General features: G+C 44.2%; 1 protein-coding gene across 4 annotated transcripts in view; it reads left to right on the top strand.

The window, feature by feature from the left end:
• Positions 1 to 9,882, top strand: part of LOC138526335 (interleukin-1 receptor type 1-like) — a 450,187-nt gene extending 440,305 nt beyond the window's left edge. For all 4 annotated transcript variants that reach the window (XM_069636950.1, XM_069636948.1, XM_069636947.1 and 1 more), the window contains one exon: positions 7,259 to 9,882. In XM_069636950.1, the coding sequence (XP_069493051.1) occupies positions 7,259 to 7,617 (359 nt within the window). In that variant the 3' untranslated portion in view covers positions 7,618 to 9,882. The remainder of the gene's footprint in view (positions 1 to 7,258) is intronic.
• Positions 9,883 to 23,458: the final 13,576 nt, after the last annotated feature.

The raw sequence follows: 23,458 nt of genomic DNA, 5'->3' as shown, positions 1-23,458 counted from the left end.
TGTGAAAGCCATTTGCATGGTGGGATTTACCTGGGTGTGGATAGTTTTCTTGTTTTTTCCTCTGACGGGAGATCAGCTGTGCGTGAGCCCATATCCATTTCATTTTGAAATGGCGGCCTTCATTAACATTGAAAAGGGACTAGGTCTTTTCGGATGATGGAGGCCATTGAAAACATGTTCCAACATGGCTGCCGCCATCCAAAAAGGGACTTAGTGCCTTTTCTATTTCAATGGCAGCCAGTCAGGAGGCGCTCAGGTAAGTGGGGGTTGAAGGGGTGTGGAGACAACAGTGAGAGGCGCCCTGTTGCCTCCCCACATTATAAAAAAAACGAAAATAAAGCACCACCCGGGGAAGTGCCTTGGGTGACTGGGACAGCGGGAAGTGATTGTGTATTCTCGCCTGCTGTTTCAGCCACCTGATTGGCCCTATAAGTGAAGGGCATGTTTTGGACTGCCTCAAAGGGATCCAAGTCACCCTGGATATCAGGTTGTATGGTGAGGACTAGGACATATCTTGGCGCTGAGCAAAGCTTGCATATGATCCAATATAAATCGAACATAAATGTCAAATATGATGGTTTTGGGGAGATCTTCTCTTCAAAAGAGTTCTTTCAGGAAGCCTATGACATTATCCATGTGGACAAACTCTACAAATTTAACTTCCGGCCATTTTGAGAAGTGGTCCATGACTACAGTGGCAAATCTGTTTAATAGGTCAAGTGTGCTATACCGTCCTACCAGATCCATGGCCAGTGTGCTCCAGGGCCCCTGTTGTACAGGGACGAGTGTAAGGGGAGCGGGCCAGTTGATTCATGTATTGTATTGCCCCCCCCACTGGCATATCTTTCAAGGCCTGGCAGGCTTCGAGCATCTTTGGCAAAGTGCAGAGGGGTAGACATGGCAGAGGGCTTACTGTAGTATGTATAAAGTGATAATTATGGTAATTCTCTACTTTGGGGTGGATAAGGTTTTTGTCAGTACTTTGCCAGTACTTGTACCATTGCAGGCTCTCTCCGTGCGTGATGCTGTCCAGCTAGGTTTAAAGAATGAGTGCCATTGCTGGTTGGTGCTGAACTATGTTGTATGTTAACTTGTTAATTGCTCAGTCTTAGAAAGCTTGTGGTCTGGTACCAAGTCATTTCTGAACGTCAGTTTAACTAGTGAATGCTTGAAGGCTGGTTTGCAGTCTACAGAGCAGGGCTAAGCCGAGTTTGATCAGTATGGCTATCGGGCGGTCGTGTACGAGACTTGCCAATTAGAAGGAGAGTTTGGGCAGTCACAGGCAGGGTTCACTGTGCTTTGCTGTTTTTGTGACGAAAGAAGGCTTTCCTGTCCCATGGGAATCATGGAGAGAGCGTGCGGGTGACGCAGCCTGTTGCTATGGACGTATTGGCAAGGTTAGGCTGCAGTGCAGAGACCTTTGTGGATGCCTTTTTCCGGCACCGGCACTTGATGGTAACCGGTGGGGAGCCAAGGACGTGGTCGGATGGAGATTCTTCAGCACAGGTCCTGTGCAGCTTGTGTATCTTGTGGCGAGCTGCGTGAAGAGTATCTCGTCATTAGTGAAATGATGGGTGGTGGGCCGTTGAAAGTGAAGAAATTAAGCATTAGTCAAGAGTGGGGGTACGCCTTGTGAGCTCATTCCTGAGCTGGCCAACAAACTCCTATTAAAGAATGACTCTGATGTCTGTGCTCAAAGTTCTGGTACCAGAGTACAGGGCAGCAGAGGAACAATAATTCAAAAGTATGTTTCTTCTTTTTCAAAGTTTGGTGACTTTTACACTAAAACTAATGTGTACACATTCGTTGAGATGACCTTGCAAAGAGCTGTGATTTCACTCAAATGGTCTTAAATAAAGTCGAATGGGTGACATTTAAGAATAGATACTTCAATGTATTTGGAGTATTAGGTGGGACCATGAGTTCTCTAGCGAGGTCCGCGTGCTAGAAGTACAAAGAAAGCAAACAACGTTTTAAGTAGAAAGCAGGAGTGGTGGCAGTGATTCAGTACATAATCAATAGGGGTTGGGGGGGACACACACTTTTCTTCAAATTAATAACTGCTAATCTGATTTAAGATGTTTGCTAAATTCATACTTAGTGTTCTTGAAAATGAATGGAAACAACTTGTTCGATCAGGGTGATATTTCCGTAAGGCACTTGTGCTTGAGAAATGAGAAAGTATGGATACGAATTCTCGACCTGTGAGACAGGCTGAATAACTTGTTTCTTAGAGTGCACTTATGAATGTAGGCTAATATCCTCGTTTCCATTTTCAAAGAGGTACTAATGGGGTTACAGGCCAGCTCAGCGAAAAGAGCCCACAGAGGACTACGACATTTGAACAGCACAGAATAAGTTATCTCAGTGTGATGGGGTGGAGTACACATTTCACACCCTGCAGGCTGGTTTATGTCTTGTCTGGTCAACTTGGGTGAATTGCATAATGTTGACTCTTCGGGGAAAACAGGCAGTGGCCAAATCTAGAGGTCAAGTAAATGCAGCCTTCGTCAACGCCACCATTGCCTTTGGTAGAGTGAATGGGATAGAACTGTGGGCAAAACTGTCCTAGTCGGTTAAATCTTTGGAACACAGCATGGCAATGCATATGCTTGTATTGGAGTGGACAGAAGGGAGCCTCTTTCAGGGGAACTGTACAACCAGGTTGGTTTGAACCGGGATGGTGTACTTATTCCAATCTTTTTAAATTTGTGGCAGGGGTGTACCGAATTTCAGCTTTGAATAAGTATTCAACTGAGTTTTGAATGGGAAAAAAAAACAATTTGGTTCATGACGACAAGTTTCTTACAATCCAGCTCCAGCTGAATACTTAGTCTTGTCATTATAATACGATATCTCAGAGGGGCATGCCTGGAGTGCAGATGTTAATGTCTGAAAGCATTCCTGATTAAAAATAAAACTCAGGTGCATTTTTGTTCATTATAGAGAAAGACTCGTGATGATGAGTGAGAGGTGATCATAGGTTGCTTCTAGGTGAAATGGCTATGGTGAAACTTGAAAGATGCACAAGAGTTAATGAAGACGAGTAGGGCATTTGCATATCTGACATGCCCCTGCCTAAGAGGCCTCTCACAGAAACATAATGTTTGGAGATCTCTCCAGTTCCCCTGCCGGCCCATCTGCCAGAGGAAGCAAAGCGGGTGAGGTGTGAGCACTCTGCATTGGGCAGTCAAGAACTAAGCTCTGTTGGTGAAATTAGTAGGAGGGGAGGATGTTTGGAAATCAGACGTTTTCCCAATGGGCAGGCTGCCTCTTCTAGGTCAATATGGCCGGGAATGAGTTGATTATATGTCAGGAAGCTCAAGGAGCTGCTGACATCTTCCAAACCATATTGGCCTCTTGGGGGAACTTGCCATATAACATTATAACGTTATATGCCGGTCTGCCCCAACAGAAAGGAGGGAGAGGCCAGATACAAATGGAGTACTGTATCTACAGCTGTGGGGTTGAAGAGTGAAGACATAGAGACTGCTACCCTCTAGTTTAGATGGAAGAAGGAAGGGTAAGTGTATGTGGTTTGGTCTGACGTTTTGTGTAATTAACAACAGACACTTGCCTTCATATAGCTTGTAGGGTTAGGGCAGTGTCAGTCACATGTCAGGCTTTCCTACATGTGATTATCTCTGCTCTAACCCTTTTTGCCTCTCATCGGGAGTCCTCACGAATTTGGTGAATGAGGAATGGTGTCCTCTCATTAAAAATAGTAGAAAGATGGCATCCACTCACACATACCCATGTGTCCTGGATGAGTGGACAGAAACTGTTCATACATTTCTATGTGAGCTGCAAAGAAAGTTCGAAAAACTGGCATTCCACCTAAGCTACACTGCAACTTGCAAGAGATTTCAAAGTATGTGAAACTCACAAGAGATTGCAAAGTGTGCAATGAGCAATTGAAACTGCACATTGCAATAGCCATTGTGTTCAATGCATCCATGAACAATGTATTTTCTTCACCCTGCGAATTTGAGTAGCACTGGTTTTGCATATGCAGCATCTTTCTGTCCCTGCTTTTTTGTTAATCTTTACTGGCTTGTGTACTTTAAACAAGGATGGAATGTTGATTTGAATGAAGAGAAACAAATGAAACATAGGACACAACTCAAATGGTGCTTTATTTTTAAAAATGTTAACAGTGTCTTTTTCAGGTTTAGAACACAATTTAAATCACAGGTGGCTGAAACAACATTCCAACTCCCAGCGATTCAAATGTTAGTTTTGGGCAAAGTGCTAGGACTACCCCTCCATCTCCCATCTAGAATTTGCATTTTCCACCCTAACCCAGGCATTCCTACTCCTCAGGTTGGTATATAGAGACTATTGACTCCTACTGTCTAATTTCTAGGCTAGTTGTTTAGGATAATCCAAAGGGTATGGCCTTCTCTAGTTACAATCTCCCAGGGAATTTCTAAAAAAGTCCTACACTACCACTTTTGCTAGTAGCAACCAGAGGTTCTGAGTATGTGCCTTTCAGACACTTTGCCCGACCCTGTCTTCTTTCTCACACACATTGATGGTCCTCTCCCTGTCTCTGCATACTGCTCTCCCTTCTCTACTCTCCTGCTCCCAACTCCATCCACCTTCACTATATCTAATGCATGGGTCTTCCTCCTCTGTGCCTCTAATGTACCTCACTCCTTATACTACTTGCCTCCACCATTCGATGTTTCTACAGTATTACTCCCTCCTCCATACCAACTCTCCCCCCTTCCCCCTACTATGCTCTCCTCCATCCTACTACTCCGACTCCACGTAAATTCTCCACATTCACCTTCCTTTCACTCCCACAATGATTTCACACTTACTCACTAGACTCCATCTAGCACTCTCACTCACTAGCCGTGCAAAAACACTCACTACTCAGTACTACTTGCTCACACCAACAAATACCACACCTTTTCCAAAATTCACCTCCTCGTTCTAATACGCTGTTCGTCCTCCTGCTAGTCTCTTGGTCTGAGACTCAGTCCTCCTCTGACCTCACCAAAACAACACCCAACTTCCTGTTCTCTTAATTATCCTCCTCCCCATCCTATTATTGGTTTGCTGACCCTGGCCAATCTGACCCTGTCTTCCCTCTCGGGGAGGTGCTGCAATCTCAGGAAATTACAAAGAGTGGGTTAAGCCCTGCTCCATTACTCTGTGTGGGCTGCCTTGCTGGAACAATGTCGGACCGCGGTGCAAAGTGTTCAAGTTCCTGTTAGGGGACTGTGGCACAGTGCCCACCAAGATAAGTGAAGTCCTGTTGAGCGATTGCTGCTCTACTCTAAGTGCCTGGTGGTCTAGGACAGCGACAGAGATGTTGCTTCTGTGCGCACCGCGACAGTGCAGCACTGGGAAAGCCACATAGGAGCTCAAGCTCCTCTGTCATTGGCTCTCTCTTTAGGTTGCATCTGCAAGTGGATTCTGTGAGGCTTTGATTGGTTGCTGTCCCGGCTGTGGTCTTTCTACATGGCTGTTGCTTCTCTGAAAGTTTTAGAAAAGAAAGAGGAGTTGGCCAACATTTTTGCCAAGAGGTATCCGGTGATGCACGCTGATACTGCACAGGCACAGACCAACACTTTGGACGGGACAGGAAATGAGACCCATTCAACTGCCATCATCCCCCTCTGGGGTAGGATTGGCCCTGACTTCCGCCCTGGTAGGTAGTCCACCACAGGATTCATATCCACTTGTGACACGGTCACATTAAACAACCAAAACAACTATTTAGCTTCACATTAGGCTTCTGCCAAATGCTTGAACAACTCTTTGGTGTTCGACCGGATACTGCACATGCAATTCAGCACACCCTAAATGTCTACACAGACAACCAGCCCAGAGCCCTAAGTGAAGTCCAGGCCTTTCACTCAGGATACGGAAATCTCAAGTACTCACTTATGCAGTGCCACTTTTATCTGCCTAGAGCAGTTACTGGACATATTTGGGGATGCTGATTTAGAGTGTGACATAATGAAGAAAGACAAGGCTGTAACGGTGTGTTGGAGTGGGGAGCCTAACATAGTAACTCGTTATACATTGACTTCTAGGATATATATACGCATTTATTTATTGTATTTATTTATTAACATCGTTTAAAGCGTGCAGCAGCCCTTAGGCATTGTGGCGCTGTTACAGGAAGTATTGCTGGTTACAGAGGATAATAGAGCTTTGTGGTTACATGGCAAGCAGTGGTTGCAAAAACAGAGTAGAGCTTCGTAGTTACATGGCATGCAGTCGTTACACAATAGCGTTTACACAGGATGGTGGTTACATGAGCATCCTTGGAAACATTACGGGTTGGTGGAGGCACGGGATGCAAACTATATGGGCACTCTATATGCACACTGTGGGAGCATACATTGGCTGAAATCAATAGCTCCAGCAATGGCTCCTTTTTATGTAAATTGCTGGAACCGATAGTGGTTGAAGGTTATGAAAATGAAAGTATAGAATTAATGTTGAGGTATTTGTTTTATTTGACCTTAATTGTTAGTTTTACTGTGGGCACAAGTAGAGGAGCAAGCCTTGTTTTTGATGTCGCTGGACTTCATTCATATCCTTAGTTACTTTAAGAAAGGTCAGGAACTGAGACCCTCCAAGTTATTTATTATTATTTTTTTTTTAATATTGTAGTGCATTAAAGTGCTCGTAGTTTCCAGGCACATACAGTGCAGGTTGCATGTGGAAAAGCCAACACGTGTTTCGACTGAAGTCTTTATGAAGGCATGGTAAGCCAATAGAGGTACTTGATTAAGGAATGATCATCAACTAGTTAGAGGGTTTGACCGGTCCATCAATGCTGAGGCTGATTAGTCACTGTGGGGCCGTGGGCTGGGTGATTAGGGCTCCGCAAGATCCCACAGAGCCCTAATTACCCAAGGGTCTCAGTTCCTGACCTTCCTTAAACTAATCCATAACTAAGGATGTGAATGAAGTCCAGCGCCATCAAAAACAAGGCTTGCTCCGCCACTTGTGCCTTATTTCATTTTGGGAATTTCGGAGCTTGTCCCAAACAAACCTTGTTCCCGGCTGCAGGACACAACCAATTTTGAACTAGACCATAATTACAGCGCAGGGGTATCACTTTCCTCCAAGCTCTCCCAACCTTTTATACCTTCGTTTTACTGTGCATGCAAGTATATCGTTTTTTTCACACCATGAAATAGAATGTGAAATCTTCTACACGCCCTTTTACATGGTTTTGAACTCTTATTTGTTTACTTGAACTGCTGTTTTTCCCCTTTCTTTTGTATAGCGGTTGCAACTCTCATTGATGGAGCAGTGAAGCAGAGCAGGAGGCTGATAATGATTTTAACAGGAGACACAGCGAACAAAGGCTTTTACGATGAATTTGAACAGCACATCGCTCTTCATGACGCCCTGATCAAAAGCAAAACTAAAACTATCTTGATTGAACTGGAGAAAATAGACTACACAGAAATGCCAGAATCTATTAAATACATCAAAAGAAAGCAGGGGACAATCCCCTGGAAAGGAGATTTCACGGACCAGGCACTTTCACCAAACACACGGTTTTGGAAGAGGGTGAGATACCTCATGCCACCAGCACAAGATCAGTCTTCAGGAGAATCAACATGTCTGGCAGCAATCTAAAAATCCCAAAGACAAAATAATTGTTTCTATGACACTCTGGTCAAATACTCTATTGCTGTATGTTTCGGAATATATATATTACACAGGCATGTTGTCCTCAATCTACCATGAAATTTCAAATAACTCTTAATGATGACAAGTCATCGCTGGGTGAGGACCCAGGATAAGCTTCATCCTCATACATAGCTGCACTTTTCATGAAAACAACTTCAAAAGTCATTCTTTTGCTTCATGCCACAAGATTTCTTTTGGAATAATAGACTCGCCCTTAGGTTCACGTTTTACAGATTTGAAAGTGTATTTGGTACAAACGAAGATGTTGGATTGATATATCTCATGGACCCAATCCATGTTACTGTGTTCCAGCAAAGCCTTTTCTCTGAATGGTGCAGTGTTGTGTTAATATCGACACAAAGTGCCTCATTACGACCCTGGCGGAACGGGTTAAACGGCGCCGTAAAAGGCTGCGGCACCGTTCAACCCGTTCCGCCACATTACGAGGTCCCCTCACGGGACACGTTAAGCACGCCTGGGAAAACCAGGCGTGCATACCGGGTCCCGCGAGGGGAAGAGGGAGCAAACAACGGGCCATCTCGTAATGGCCCGTTGTTTACTCCCTCTCCCATTCCCATTCAGCCCTATGGGGGCTGAAATGGGAATGGGAATGAACCGTGTCTGTGTCCTCGAGTGAGGAATTAACGGGCCATCCGAACTCGGAATGGTCCGGTAAGTCCTCATTCCGAGGACACAGATGCGGTTTTGCCGGCAGCCATGCCGCAAATAGCGGCATGGCTACTGGCATACATCGTAATGAGGCCCAAAGTGTGCAGTACCAGAATAAGAGAGCTTTGAGATCTTGAAGGTCAGGCAAGGTTGCAAAAAGAGGTCACTTTCAGGGTCCTCGACCCCTATGCAAGGGTGGTCCTACCGTCAAAATGTTGCTTCTTCAAGTTACATCATTTCTTCTGGTTGTCGGGATAACTGCCAGAAGACACTACCATGCCCGCAACTTAAGCCAAGATACAGAGGTGGTTCTGTGTGTGCCTGTGTTTGTGTGTGTGTGTGTGTGTATTTTCCAGTAAAATGTGTTTTACATGTTAAGTGTGAAACTGATGCACAACAGAATATTTAAACAGACTGAATTTACATTTTAGTACAATAAAGTGTTGCTCACTAAAACATGTTAAAAATATGTTTTAATATATTGTGAAATGGAATTTTAAATTCAATTTCTCTGATGTGTGTTGTCATTCCAGTTTAAATTAATGTTACATTTTCAAACACATGTGCAAAGATGATGATAGCTTTAAACAATATATGGAATCCCGGGATTGCACGAGTTACAGACACTCAGTGAACTCAAAACTTTCCCCGGACTTGTCAGTCTAGACATCTAATTCGAGACCGTAAACGTATTTTGGTGGCCGTGGGCCAACCGTCTCATGCACGATACGACAGAATATAGATTTTTGAGTTTTCTAATGAACAGCCATTATGATATAACAAGAATCGCCATTTTGTTTTCTAACCATTGCTCATTGCTTTCTGTTCCTATTGCTTTGCAGTATATTTTCCGCTGACATTGCTTGACTGTGGAACATTGCGGTCTGTATATGAAAAGGACAAGGCAACAGGGCCGAGAGGATAACAAGAGTTTTGCTGAAACACAAACGTAGGCAGCGCCAGGAAGAATGCCCGGCTCCCTCCTTAATGTAGCCTTGAAGCAGAGCCGCAGGGCATTTAATCATTTCACAGCTGCCAGCCAGTCTTGTTATATGGTAGAATATGTTAGAATAATACCGCTAAAGGCTTGAATTATGCTTTTCTAACGGCCCCCCTTTCCGAGCCCGCTAGAGCATGCCGGCTCCCAGGACGCAAATAGCACCTGATAGATAGAAAGGTCCGGAATGCAACCCCGTCTGCATGTAGCTCGCTTCCAGGAAGAGAAGCGCCATGTTCTATTCAATAACCGAAAGATGCCTACGCACTCACAAATTGAAAATTGTTACTAGAATAGATGTTTGAAGGTGTCATAGTGGCCGGAGATGTCCATCGTCACACCAGGTTCAGAGAAACCCAATGAAGAGGGGTGTTAACCATGTCGTAGCTGATTGTTTGATATGCATTTTGTATATATGTAACTGATGTACGTAATTCACTCTCTTGTGTCCCTCGAGGTCTAGAGATACACGTCGCGGGGCGGGAGACCGAGTTGGCCAACTGAGACTTTTGCTTTGCAATAAAACCCTCGCTTTGGGAATACAACCTCGTGTCTGGCGTCTCTGTCATGTGTGGTGACCCGCCTTGTTTCCATAGACGTCAGGGTCCCCTAGGGGCCCCTTTCAAGATGGCACCCAAATAGGGACCCTCCCCCACTTGTTCCTTCCCGTAATGTTGTAATTGAGAAAGACAGAGAACGGCCAGGACGGGACGATCGAGATCAAGAGGTGTTCGGGGCACCCTGTAAAAGTGATGAGAGACTCCTTTGCAGATCTGCACACATCTGATCCCTGATCGACGTGCCTGGGTTGAGAACAAGAAGGCGAGGGTCCCGAAATGAGGCAGAAGCCAAGAAACGCAGACACGACGTCCTTTGGTGCGTCAGTATACAGACGACTTGATTTATCAGGTGAGTCATTCCCCGATTCAAAGCATCCTGATATTGGTTGAGAGTTGACTTTGCAAAATCAAACGCCCTAGGTAAGGTTGATTAACCAAGGGGAAGGTTGAAACATGCCTGGGGTATTGTCCACCTTAGCAGGGTTTTTCCGCTGCGGTAGACAATCTTTGGAAGACGGCCAAATTGTACCACCTGGGGGAACGCCGGCGTATGAGATGTATGTGAAGTATGGAGTGGGTGCGATAATATTCTGTGAGACTTGGCAACAAGACCACCAGTGGCCGATTAATAGTAGTTTTGAGATGGCGAGGATAGATAACTTGGAAAGGGTGTTGATAAGAAAGAAAGCGTGTCCTGCGGCATTTGAAACTGTTAAAGACTGGAGAAAAGAAGCAATGCTCCGATTTAAAAGCAGAGCAAAGCATGCACGCAGGCATAAATCAAAAGGTGAGGTAGCGGAAGAAAAAGAATAGGAGGAGTGGACTGAGAGTCTAAGAAGGGCAGGCAGGCGTGACCAGTTGAATATAGAAAAGATATACCCACAACGAGAATTACACATGACAGATGAATTGATAGAAAATATATTGACTCATACAAAACAAGGCCCAAGATCAGAAGTAAGACCAGATCCGTTAGTAACTATTGCCCAGACCCCGCCCGTAGCTCAAGCTCCCCCTCCGGTAGCTCAAGCCCTCCCACAGCCACAGACCATGCACGTAACACTTCCTACTAGACAACCAGGCCCCCAACAGACACTCGCTGTTCCCATTGTCCCATTCGCACCTCCCGCCTGAGACACAGACTCGGTACCGTCCGTTCCTCCCGGGGGTGAAGTTGAAACCACGGGGGCAGGAGGCGGGACTGACCAACGGCAGTGCACGAGGGTAACCCGCAGCGCAATCAGCAAGGAAAGGAAGGTGGAATTGCAGCAACAGTCAGAGATGTATATAGACGGGAATGATGGGACGGCAACATTGGCTTCGATATATAACTTTCGTAGAAGCAACAAAAGACAGGTAGTGTTGGAATGCATGGGTGAAGATTTGGTGGAGAGATGGAAACAGCTAATTGGGAAATTACCACTGCAGCGATTGTAAGATTTGAATGCATTAGCACGCTGTAGGGAGAGGGATGAAGAAGTAAGAGAACATGTGTATAGACTTTTTGAGCTTAGAGATGAATTAGATAATGATTATGTCAAAACATTTACTGCACCTATCAAAGTGTTTACTGCACCTGCGTACAGGAGTAGGGAAGTCGGGAGACCTGGGAAGGGGGAAAAGGGGTCGCATAATAAACGGCAGCAGTTACCATTGCCGGGGCAGAAGGAGATGGTGAACGAATTATCGTTGCTAAAACAGGTGGGGGCAGAATTGAAGGAATGTCTAATTAGGACACAGGTACTATTGCAGCAAGTAACAGGACATAATAGAGGGTGAGGGAACGCACAAGTGAGGAGTAGTTCGAATATGCATGGGGGAACAGTGGGGCCGAATCAGTGTGCATATTGTAAAGAGGAAGGACATTGGCGAGCGCAATGCCCACATTTACAGAACAGAAATGGGTCTGGTCAGAGGAGACAGCATAGAGGACACCCAGGAGCGAATGGACCAAATAGGAATAGTATGCAGCAGCATCATAATAATGGAGGTAATCAAAACCAAGGCCAAAACCAAAATGCCCCAAACCAGAGTCCGGCACAGCAAAATCAACAATATGGAAATCAGAGTGGGGGAAATAGAGGGAAGAATGGAAATGTTTTCGATACACAGCCAAACACGTATTACAGTAATAGTAATGATTACACATCGGCCAATGTGTTATTTCCCCAATAGGACAGCCCAGGACAGGAGTCGGAACCAGTGTCTATTCCCGTGAATCACAGAGGACCCTACGTAGAAATGAGAGTCTGGAATGAGGAACACCGCTTTCTTGTAGATACAGGAGCACAGAAGTATTCAATAGGCCATCACTTAGTTCCGAATATACCACTGTCAGGGCAAAAGAATATTTCTGTAGGGTTCGCAGGTACACCAGTCATAAATCCAGTGTCCAAACCAGTTCCAGTTACCATAGGACCATTCACCGAACATTGTCCTTTCCTTCTAACAGAAAATTGTGGAGAAAATTTGTTGGGATTGAATTTGTTGAAAAAACTAGGTTCTGTTATACATTGCACGGCAGACGGAGTGTTTCTAGCGATATGGCCACACGATGGCCCTGTGTCAGAATTCATGTCCGAAGCGCTACCAGGGGAACTAAGTAAAGTACCAACCTGTATATGGGCAATGCATGACAACGATGTGGGATGTTTAAAAATAGAGCCAGTAAAGAATATTTTAAAAGAAGGTGTTACCCTACCGCGAATACCCCAATACAAAATGTCGGTTGAAGGTGAGAAAGGATTGAAGAGTATTGTTACCGATTTGGTGAAATTAGGGGTTATAGAGGAAATCACAGGCAGTGCATGTAACAGCCCGATCCTTCCGGTTTATAAAAAAGGAGGTAATGAGGTACCATACCGTTTCATAATTGATCTACGTGCATTAAATAAGGTAGTACATCCGCAATTTCCTTTAGTGCCAGACGTCACTACAATATTGACAATGATACCTGTTTCAGCAGAATATTTTAGTGTAATAGATTTGAAGAACACATTCTTTAGTATTCCAGTCAACAAGGACAGTAGATACTTGTTCGCATTCACATTAGGAGGACGATCATTTACATTTACACGGATTCCACAAGGTTACACGGAAAGTCCAAGTATTTACAGTAGAGCATTAAAAGAGCAGCTAGACATGCTGGAATTACCCGTGGGTTGTGTACTTTTGCAATACATAGACGATTTATTACTAGCTGCAGACACAGAGGAGATTTGTAAAGAAAGCACTGTATTACTACTGTCACACCTAGCGGCACATGGCCATAAAGCTAGTTTGAAGAAATTTCAGTATAATCGAAAGGAGGTAGTTTATTTGGGCTACCTACTTTCGAAAGGAGTGAGAAGACTAACGCCAGAACGCATAGAAAGTATTTCATGTATGCCTATTCCAAAGACACAAAAAGGAGTCAGAGCCATAATAGGCATGGCTTCATATTGCCGACAATGGATTGGTAATTTTGCGTTGATTGTGAAACCATTAGTGAATTTGACTAGAAAAGATGCGGTTATGCCTTTGCAGTGGGATGAGGAATGTCAGAGAGCATTTGATGGATTGAAAACTGCATTATGCTCGGCTCCAGTTTTGGGTACGCCAAACTATAAGAAAATGTTCAGACTATTTGTGTGTGAAAGTGAAGGGTGTGCATTGGCGGTTTTGACACAGGAACAAGGTGGAAGAAATAGGCCGTGGGGCTATTTTTCATCTGCGCTGGACCCTGTACCGCGCGCACTACCACGATGTTTGCGATCTGTCGCGGCGGCTGCTGCGTCAGTGAAACAAACGGAAGGGATGGTATTGGGGCACACTTTAATTCTGATGGTGCCACATGCCATAGACGTTCTATTAAATAGGACACAGGCGCAACACCTCACCTCTGCTAGATTGACAAGATATGAGATTATCTTGTTCGCGCCCCATATCCAAATTATAAGGTGTAGCGCTTTGAATCCTGCAGAATTAATGCCATTAACCATAACAGAAATTGGGAAGAATGAATCACCCCCCCACGATTGCTTAATGGTCACTGAGGAAGAAACCAAGGGGAGAGTTGATTTAAGTGATATTCCACAGAAAGAGCCGGATGGAGAGTTATTTTGTGACGGCTCATGTTTTAAATTACCAGATGGCACGACAACTGCCGCATACGCTATCACTACCCTAGAGAGTGTTGTAGAAAGTAAACGAATCCCCTATAATTCAGCGCAAGCTGCGGAAATAATAGCAGTAACCAGAGCCTGTGAGATTTCTGAAAATTTGAATGTGAATATATATACTGATAGTCAGTACACGTTTGGAGTGGTTCATAACTTTGGACGACTCTGGGCTCAGAGAGGGTTTCTGACATCACATGGTGCCAGAATTCAACATGGCCCTTTGATTGTACGATTACTGTCTGCACTCACGTTTCCAAAGCACCTAGCAATAGTGAAATGCGAGGCACATAAAAAAGTAACATGCAAAATAGGAGAGGGAAACGCGTTTGCAGACAGGATTGCAAAACAAACTGCCACTGATTTAAATACCAAGATGATGACGGTTCAGACAGAGGAAGTACCCTGTATGATAGAAGATGGAGTTGCGACTGTCAAAAAAATGCAGGCCGAGGCTACGGCCAAAGAAATACAGGGATGGGCAGAGGGATCTGCTGAGTTGGATTTGGAGGGTTGTTGGGTGGACAAGGGAACTAGAAACTGGATGTTGCCAAATTCATATGTGACTGCAATGGTCACAATGGCCCACAGTCCTACGCACATCTGTGCCAAGAAAATGATACAGCACCTTTCTACAGTGTGGCAGAACGCAAACATAAAAAGGAATGCAGAAAGGTTGGTGCAGAACTGTATCACGTGTTTACAACACAATGTAGGAAAGGGAACAGTGACACCAACAGGAATTTTTGGCCTGCCCTCCATGCCGTTTGAGGTAGTTCATTTTGATTTCATAGAGATGGAAAGGTGCCAAAACTTAAAATACGTCTTGGTGGTAATCTGTGCATTCAGTAAGTGGGTGGAGGCATATCCTTTAAAAGACTGCACAGCGATGACTACATCAAAAGTAATGTTGAAGGAGTATTTTTCCAGATTTGGCTTGCCCCGTGTCTATGGTCCGATAATGGACCACATTTTGTGGGTGCAGTGGTGTTACAGATATGTGCAGGTCCCCAGATTGATAAGAGATTCCACAGTTCAAGGCATCCGAGTTCTGCCGGTCTTGTGGAGAGGCACAACGGGATACTTAAATCAAAGATTAGCAGGATTTGTGCGGGAAGCAAGTTGAGTTGGGTGGATGCATTACCAATAGCACTATTATGCATGCATACATCTGTACAGGCTAAAACTGGGCTCTCCCCATACGAGATCATAATGGGGAGGCCGGCAAATGTATGGTGCGCACCTCAGCCAAAACGGCTCAGTGAGATAGAACATCCTGTGCTTAGTACTTATTGTGGCCTTTTAATGCAGAAATTGCGTTTGATTCATCAGCAGGTGCAGGAGGCATTACCCGTGCGGTATACCAGTCCGGGGCATGCGCTGGAGCCAGGAGACTGGGTGCTGCTAAAAAACTCGAAAGAATTAGCACCCAGGTGGCGCGGGCCCTATCAAGTACTTTTGGCGACGCAGACGGCAATACGGGTGGATGGAAGGAAGTCGTGGATCCATGCCACCCATGCCAAGAAGATTCCAACTGCACTGAAAGTCTTGCCTGACACCGATGACCGGAAAGAGACAGCGGTCGCGGAAACAAAAGAAACTGTTGCCAGTGTGCAGCCACCTGATCTGCCAAAACATGAAGTGAAACTCGAAACAAAGCCTGACACGATTGCCAAAGAGGGGGAAGGGCAAAGAGTGCCCCAACGTTGCCCAGCAGAGTCGACATCACTGCTGACCAATGTGAAATCTGCCTTGCAGATACCAGCAAAACCAAATTGTGTACCCCTTTGGCGCCCACCAGCACTTGCCAGCACGCCAAAGACCGAATCTGCATTATTGGCGCGGCGCACACCAACACCTGCAGAAGCGCCGCAGGCGGACTTCAAGCCTGAATTTGAAAGTGCACCGGACTGTTCACGGATCATACGATACCAGGAGCAAGGCGATACAACCTGCTGCCTCGGAAGACAAAGTTATCCGCATTCTTTTTCTTTTGGTGTTTATGTCAACCTCTGGTTCAGCTCATGGACGGAGAAGGAACCAGGGGTGTAGAAGAGAGAAGCGTGAGAATTGTGCAAGTCGGACAATTGAAGACTCGCGGCAAGGACAGGCAAAACTGAACTGGGAGAATTTCATTGAATTTATAGACATCAGAGCAAGCGCGACGAAGAGAGATATCCACAACAAACTGTGATAAGGAAGAAGAAGGACGACGAGAAACATGCCGGGACCGATTCCAGCTCCTCCTGCACCACCACTGCTGAAAATGAGTCAGTTATAAAGACTATAACTTTAAGAAAAATGCATGGTAAAACAAATTGTATGCTGACACTAACGATAATAATGTGCTTTATGAGCGTGGTAGCACCAATATCGACAGCCCTAATATTATGGTGGGTAGAAACAATACACCCAATAGAAATGTTTTTACTGATAATTAATATATCCACTACTGAAAGCCCGGTTCAGGTGATCACTTATACCCTACCCCCAATGGAAGAAAAACACAGGGAAGGTTTTGGGAATAATACATTATTATTAATCATGAACATGACACATGCAATCCTGAAGAAAACAAACTGCTGGGTATGTGCCCATTTACCGCAGCATGCTGGGAAAGGAATAGGGTGGTATGTGCAGCCGTTACCATTAAGTTCTGCATGTAATACATCTTTAGGTGCAATGTTCTATGGGAAGTGGAATAAGAGTAATACGGGTCAATTAGACAGAACCAACATGAATGAGTTTGAGGAGATAATAATGAAGCCTGTGGGTTGTTCCATTTTCCATAAAGCACAAGTAATAACCCCAGAGCCCACGAGGAAAAGCACACGAAAAATAACACGACAAAATAGACAATATAGATTGTCCCCGCCAGAAAAAACATCTGTAATGACATTTCGTGTAAGAACAGAAGGGAACAAAGATGTGATTCCCCCATCTTACACGGTGAATTATAGCCCAAGAACTGTCCCGTTTTGCCTGAAAAAGAAAGGATCTTTTTCGGTCGGAACATATACTGGTTGTATGAATACGGTGGTACTAAAATGGGAAATAGAACCAGTATACGTAGGTGATCCAGTTTATTTTATATGTGGAGAGAGAGCATACCCTTGGTTGCCCAGAAACTGGTGAGGTACATGTTATCTAGGGCTATTGTTCCCAGGAGTATTCCTCTTGGAAACAGCAGCCATGGCCAAATTATCCAGAACTAGAGTCAAAAGGACTGACGAAGGTGTTTTAATAGCAACTGATGTAGCGAAATCATTCATTCCATTTTTAGGACAGATAGTGAACTCCTATAATATAAGGCAACTGTCCAGAATCCTAAAGAATACAATAAACACAACAGATATATTATTTAACATGACGTTGAAAGAAAGAGGAATCAGGTTAATGACGCTGCAAAATAGAATGGCTCTCGATGTAATCCTGGTTGATCGTGGGGGAATTTGCAAAGTAGTGGGATCAGCATGTTGCGTTTATATCGATGACTATTCCCCCACGATCTTTGAAGCAATAAAGAAAATGCACGTTCTAAGCTCTGAACTCCCCACGGGAGAAGGGAGCTGGGAAATAGGATCTTGGTTTTGGGGAATATTACGATCTTGGGGATGGAAGCTGATCTCAGTACTTGTAGTGGTGTTCGGAATATTCCTGACGTGTTGTTGTTGTATACATTGTTTACCCATAGTTTGTGCAGAGGTAACTGAGGGATGTACGGAAGGATGCATGCAAATGATAACAAAGAAAAAACAACCTCATGATCGAACTAGCCCAGACCCAAATGAGATGAGAGTAATGAAAGAGTTGATGGCAATAGATGTTACTGAAGGCAATGATGACCACGATAGCATGCGAGACTCAGACATAAGTACTTCAGATTCATCATCACTAGAGGAGATTTCAATAAATAGATGAGACGTTTGGCATACGGCCAAAGGAGGGTTTGTCAGTCTAGAAATCTAATTCGAGACCGCAAACGTATTTTGGTGGCCGTGGGCTAACCGTCTCATGCACGATACGACAGAATATAGGTTTTAGAGTTTTCTAATGAACAGCCATTTTGATGTAACAAGAATCGCCATTTTGTTTTCTAACCATTGCTCATTGCTTTCTCTTCCTATTGCTTCGCAGTATATTTTCCGCTTACACTGCTCGACTGTGGAACATTGCTGTCTGTATATGAAAAGGACACGGCCACAGGGCCGAGAGGATAACAAGAGGTTTGCTGAAACACAAAGGTAGGCAGCGCCAGGAAGAATGCCCGGCGCCCTCCTTAATGTAGCCTTGAAGCAGAGCCGCAGGGCATTTAATCATTTCACAGCTGCCAGCCAGTCTCGTTATATGGTAGAATATGTTAGAATAATACCACTAAAGGCTTGAATTATGCTTTTCTAACGGCCCCCCTTTCTGAGCCCGCTAGAGCATGTCGGCTCCCAGGACGCGAATAGCACCTGATAGATAGCAAGGTCCAGAATGCAACCCCCTCTGCACGTAGCTTGCTTCCAAGAATAGAAGTACCATGTTCTATTCAATAACCGAAAGATGCCTACGCACTCACAAATTGCAAATTGTTACTAGAATAGATGTTTGAAGGTGTCATAGTGGCCGGAGATGTCCATCGTCACACCAAGTTCAAAGAAACCCAATGAAGAGGGGTGTTAACCATGTCATAGCTGATTGTTTGATATGCATTTTGTATATATGTAACTGATGTACGTAATTCACTCTCTTGCGTCCCTCGAGGTCTAGAGATACACGTTGCGGGGCGTGAGACCGAGTTGGCCAACTGAGACTTTTGCTTTGCAATAAAACCCTAGCTTTGGCAATACAACCTCGTGTCTGGCGTCTCTATCGTGTGTGGTGACCCGCCTTGTTTCCATAGACGTCAGGGTCCCCTAGGGGCCCCTTTTAGACTCTATATACTATGGTATGGAAACAATAGCTTTGAGTATCGTAATTGGTTCTTTGAAACATAGAAGTTTCCACTCATTTTTACAACTTTAAAATCAATTGCATTCACCATCTTCAGTACACAAATGCAAACATACATATGATTAAGGGTAACATTCACTTCGGTGGCACTATAGAGTGCATGATCCAACCACCTTCTGACTCAATCTTCTTTACTGCAGTGCATTATTGTAGACATATACCAAATATATATCTATTGCCGCTTTACTGGGGTTAGTTTAACAATGGCGTGTTTTCAGGCAATGAGTAGTACTTTGCCTTTTTGCTCTACATGACATGTTTCATCTTCCGGGCTTTCGACAATGCCCTGCATTCTTCAGGAGCTATTTAATGGCACGCAATATGTAGCGTCTGCAAATTCTTCTTTTATTTTATATTGAAAATACAAGGATATTTTTGTTAGCCTTTTGGGGAACTTTGTGCAAGTGTTCCCTCCCCTGGAAAAGAAGCAATACAATATACATTATAGAATGTTATTTCTATAATGATTATGAAGAAAATTAACATCTATTTTCACTTGACAACGATAGATACAGGAATGACTTGTATGGAGTTGGATTTGGCTTCCCTTTAATGTGGTGCCTCTCTTAATATTCAAGGGTCCAAATCGATCACCTGTAAGGATACATTTGATTACCCTCTTCATTTTTGGGAGAATAGCCAGTTAGACTAACTAGTTAAACCTCTCTTATTTTCCCGTGCGATCCATTGCAAATGTACCTAGCAAATGACGGTTTTTAACATGTACGTGTTTCAGTTACATGTGTTTAGTTAGCCACTTAGTATTTTACTCTTACCTGCTTTGGTCATGTATGAAAGCCCTCTGTATCTCTGGCCCATACTAATAGAATAAAGATAGTCAAGAGTAGACATCAATGGAGAGTTTCCATTGCCATGCCGCTCCATTCTGTTTCGTCCCGTATCTAAGGCTAATAACCAATACAACAAACTTAAGTAGCGAACATTTAGATGCGGAGACTCCAAAGTAACCGATCTGTGAAAATTACAAATCTACAGGTAAGCCAATTATTTTGTTTAACAACACCAGAGTCATTCACAGTGAATAAAAGAAGCTAGGTTAACCCCTTAAAATCTTTATAACCGAAACCACACAGATACTTTTTAAATGTCTTTCTGTAGGTATCTCTTCGTCAACAACAACAAGAGGCTAAATAAACGAATGTAACTGTACTGAAACACATGCACTTTGAAAAGCGTAATTTAGTAAGTACAATGGCAATGGAGAGCCCAGGAAAATAAGGGAAGTCTAAATAGCTATTCTCCCAAAACAGAAGAGGGTAATCAAATGTATCCTTACATGTGATTGGTTTGGACCCTGTCATACAAAGAGAGGCACCAAATTAAAGGGAAGCCGAATCCAAATCCATACAGGTAATTCACGTATCTATAGTTGTCAAGTGAAAATAGATGCTAATATGGTGCATAATCATTATAGAAACATCATTCTATCATTTCTATTATATTGGTTCTTTTCCAGGGGAAGCAACACTTGCAGAACGTTCATACAAGGCTAAAGAAAAATCCTTGTATATGCAATATAAAATAAACAAAGAAGAATTCATAGACACTACCTACTGCGTGCCATTAAATAGCTCCTGAAGAATGTAGGGCATTGTTGAAAGCCCGAAGATGAAACATGTCATGTAGAGCAAAACGGCAAAGTGTTGAGACTTGAGTGTCGTGTAGGCAAAAGAGGCCTCCGTCCCCAAATGCTGCACAGAGAGAACCCAAAGTGACTCTCTGTGCAGCCGTTGAGGCCACAGGCGGAGATGTTCAAATCCTGGACCGCGAACATCTGGGACCCCAAGCTGCTGCAAGAAAATGCGGATTAAGTACCAAGCAATAAGCAATAAACCATAGTGTTAGGAAAAAAGTAAAGGTCTTACCTAAGGAGGTCAAGGTAGAGATGATGAACCTAATGGGGAGGTCCGGGACCCACGTGGACTGAATTACCCCAAAAGGAGTAGTAGTCGGCTTATCCGCCTGTTAGCAGGAGTAAACTGTGGAGCTGAGAGACAAGAAGTCCAAAGAGTCGAAGTGCCAGAGGGAGAATCCGTGAGTCAGTCCAAACAATCCGTGGTCGAAAGCCAATAATCACCAAGTAACAAATCCAAGGGGAAATCCAAGAAGAGTCCAGTAGAGCAGGCCAGGCCGATTCCATGAGTAGTCAATGAGCCGAAGTACGTAACGCCAAACAGGATGCAGAGCACAGCTGTGAAGCAACGAGTACCTGGGTTTCCTGTGTTTAAGTACTCGCGCCTCTGGTCACGTGATGAGTGCTTCTGGTCACGTGATGCGCGGCTGGGTCACGTGATCGGGCAAGTGCGTCACGCGACCTTACAGTCCCGCGACGCGGAAGCCCGATGCTAGTTCTTCGTGATCCCAGGCGCCAAGGTAACTGCCAGTGAAGAAACGGCCGTAGCCTGAGAGCAGTCCTGTTACGGACCAGGCGTGGCCGCGCGCGCAAGGCATGTGAGTATCCATGTGAGTCTCGGAGAGGAGAGGGAAAAAGGGATGAGCGAGACGGGGGGCGGGAGAGCGCTTTGGAGACCACACGATCCCGGGCCAGTGGTGTGCGCGTGGGAGTTATCGTGACACAAAGGACTTTTCACTGCCTGCAAACATGGACTTTTTAAACTAACCCGAGTAAGGGGGCAATAGCTATACATTTCATATTTGCCTACAACAATGCACTGTAATAAAGAAGTTTCAGTCACAAGGTGGTTGGATCACGCACTCTATTGCGCCGGGGAAATTAATTTAACTTGTAATCATTTGTATGTTTGTATTTGTGTACTGAAGCTAGGGGATAAAAGTGATTTTAATGTTGTAAACATGAGTGGAAACTCCTCTGTTTCAAAGAACCAATTATGATACTCAAACCTAATTGTGTCCATACCAAAGATGATTACAGTCACCATTGGTTTGTGAATTATTATGAAATTGGACACTTGAAATATTTCTATTAGGTGTCCGGAACTCTGAAATGGAGTCTTAGCTTGAATTGTATGTCTTGTTTCCTAATGATGTGTTACAGGCTGGTTAAACGGCTGCATGTGTCGCCTTAAAATCATTCTTTATTCATTCTCTTTTAAGGGATGTGCACAGATTCATAGCTCTGGTCACCCCCTGCCTAATGGTGTGTTTGGGTCCTCTGCTTTGTCAAAGTGCCTCTCCACATGGTGTTTGCTATTGTCAAGACTTGAAGACCGAGACCTGAACCCGTGGCAATGATTTCAAAGATTACAAATAAAGGAGGATGTTATTTTCCAGCTGCACGAGTATAGGCTTCTGTTCAGCTAGACGTTTATGATAGTAGTTCTTTGAGACCTGCAACCGGGTTCGTCCGTAACAGAAGTGTACAGGTGAGTTTCTATGATAAGTTGCTAATAATGTGACTTGTGTTCCCACTGATGGCTTGAACGGTGGCAATGCTTATTGAGCCTGCACACCCAGTTTGAATCAGATCACATTTGTATTTAATGTACAATATATTTGTTATGTTATGCATACTTGTAAAGCGCCTCGTTGGCCCAAAGGCATCATCTTTTACCTGCGGATGCTAGATAAGATATGTATGGATATTTGTGTGCCTCTTATCGAATCATTAACTGCTTGCCATGTATTACTTAGTCGTCTGATTTTCATATTTTTTTTTAAATGTCCAATTTAACGGGAAATGCGCTGAAACGAGAATGACTGTGAATGCCCATCGGTAATATTTTTTTGTTAATTTTTACATTGTTGCCTGTGCTGACCGAAAGCTTATAGAAATTTGCTTTTTATGAAATGTTGTGATGCTTTTATTTAAATAAATCATTAAGGACGGTGTTCGATACTTCACATTTCTTTTACCCATTTCACTCCTAAGTACTGTTGGTACCTCATCTCAGAGGAGCCAACTTATGAATTCAACAGCGGATTCTCAGATGTTAGGGAAGTAACATCACCAGAGGTGATATTATCAGAAGTGATGTAATCACATTTTCACTCAGTGACCAGCTTGGGTGAAAGCAGTGGGGCGGAACAGTTAACAAAACACAATCACAATTTGTTTTGCTCTAATGCTGCATGATGGTGGGTGGAGAAAGAGGAGAGGAAAAAGATGGGGCCAAGGGGTAAGGAAGGAAATGACTGGAAGTGCAGAAAGAAAAGTTCAAAATGAAAAGAATAATTTTTACCAGCACACTGTGAAGAGAATCATCAGCTCTCTTCTGTGACTGGCGACTGTGCCTGCCACTGTCTGCGCTGCTGCCTCTTTGCTGCTCCCAGGAGTCTGGGCTGGGATGACTCCTTGTAGGTTGGCCCGCTGGGCAGTAGTTGCTGGTGAATTTTTGAACTGGAGCAGCATACACGTTTGCCCCGGATATGCAGGAGCAACAGATCGCAGCGCAGGTGCCTGAACA

This window comes from Ambystoma mexicanum, chromosome 7p (assembly GCF_040938575.1).
Source record: "Ambystoma mexicanum isolate Mex_15411 chromosome 7p, UKY_AmexF1_1, whole genome shotgun sequence".
Classification (NCBI taxonomy): domain Eukaryota; kingdom Metazoa; phylum Chordata; class Amphibia; order Caudata; family Ambystomatidae; genus Ambystoma; species Ambystoma mexicanum.
The sequence above is the reverse complement of the archived record's forward strand: the minus strand, read 5'-3'. Positions and strand labels throughout refer to the sequence as shown.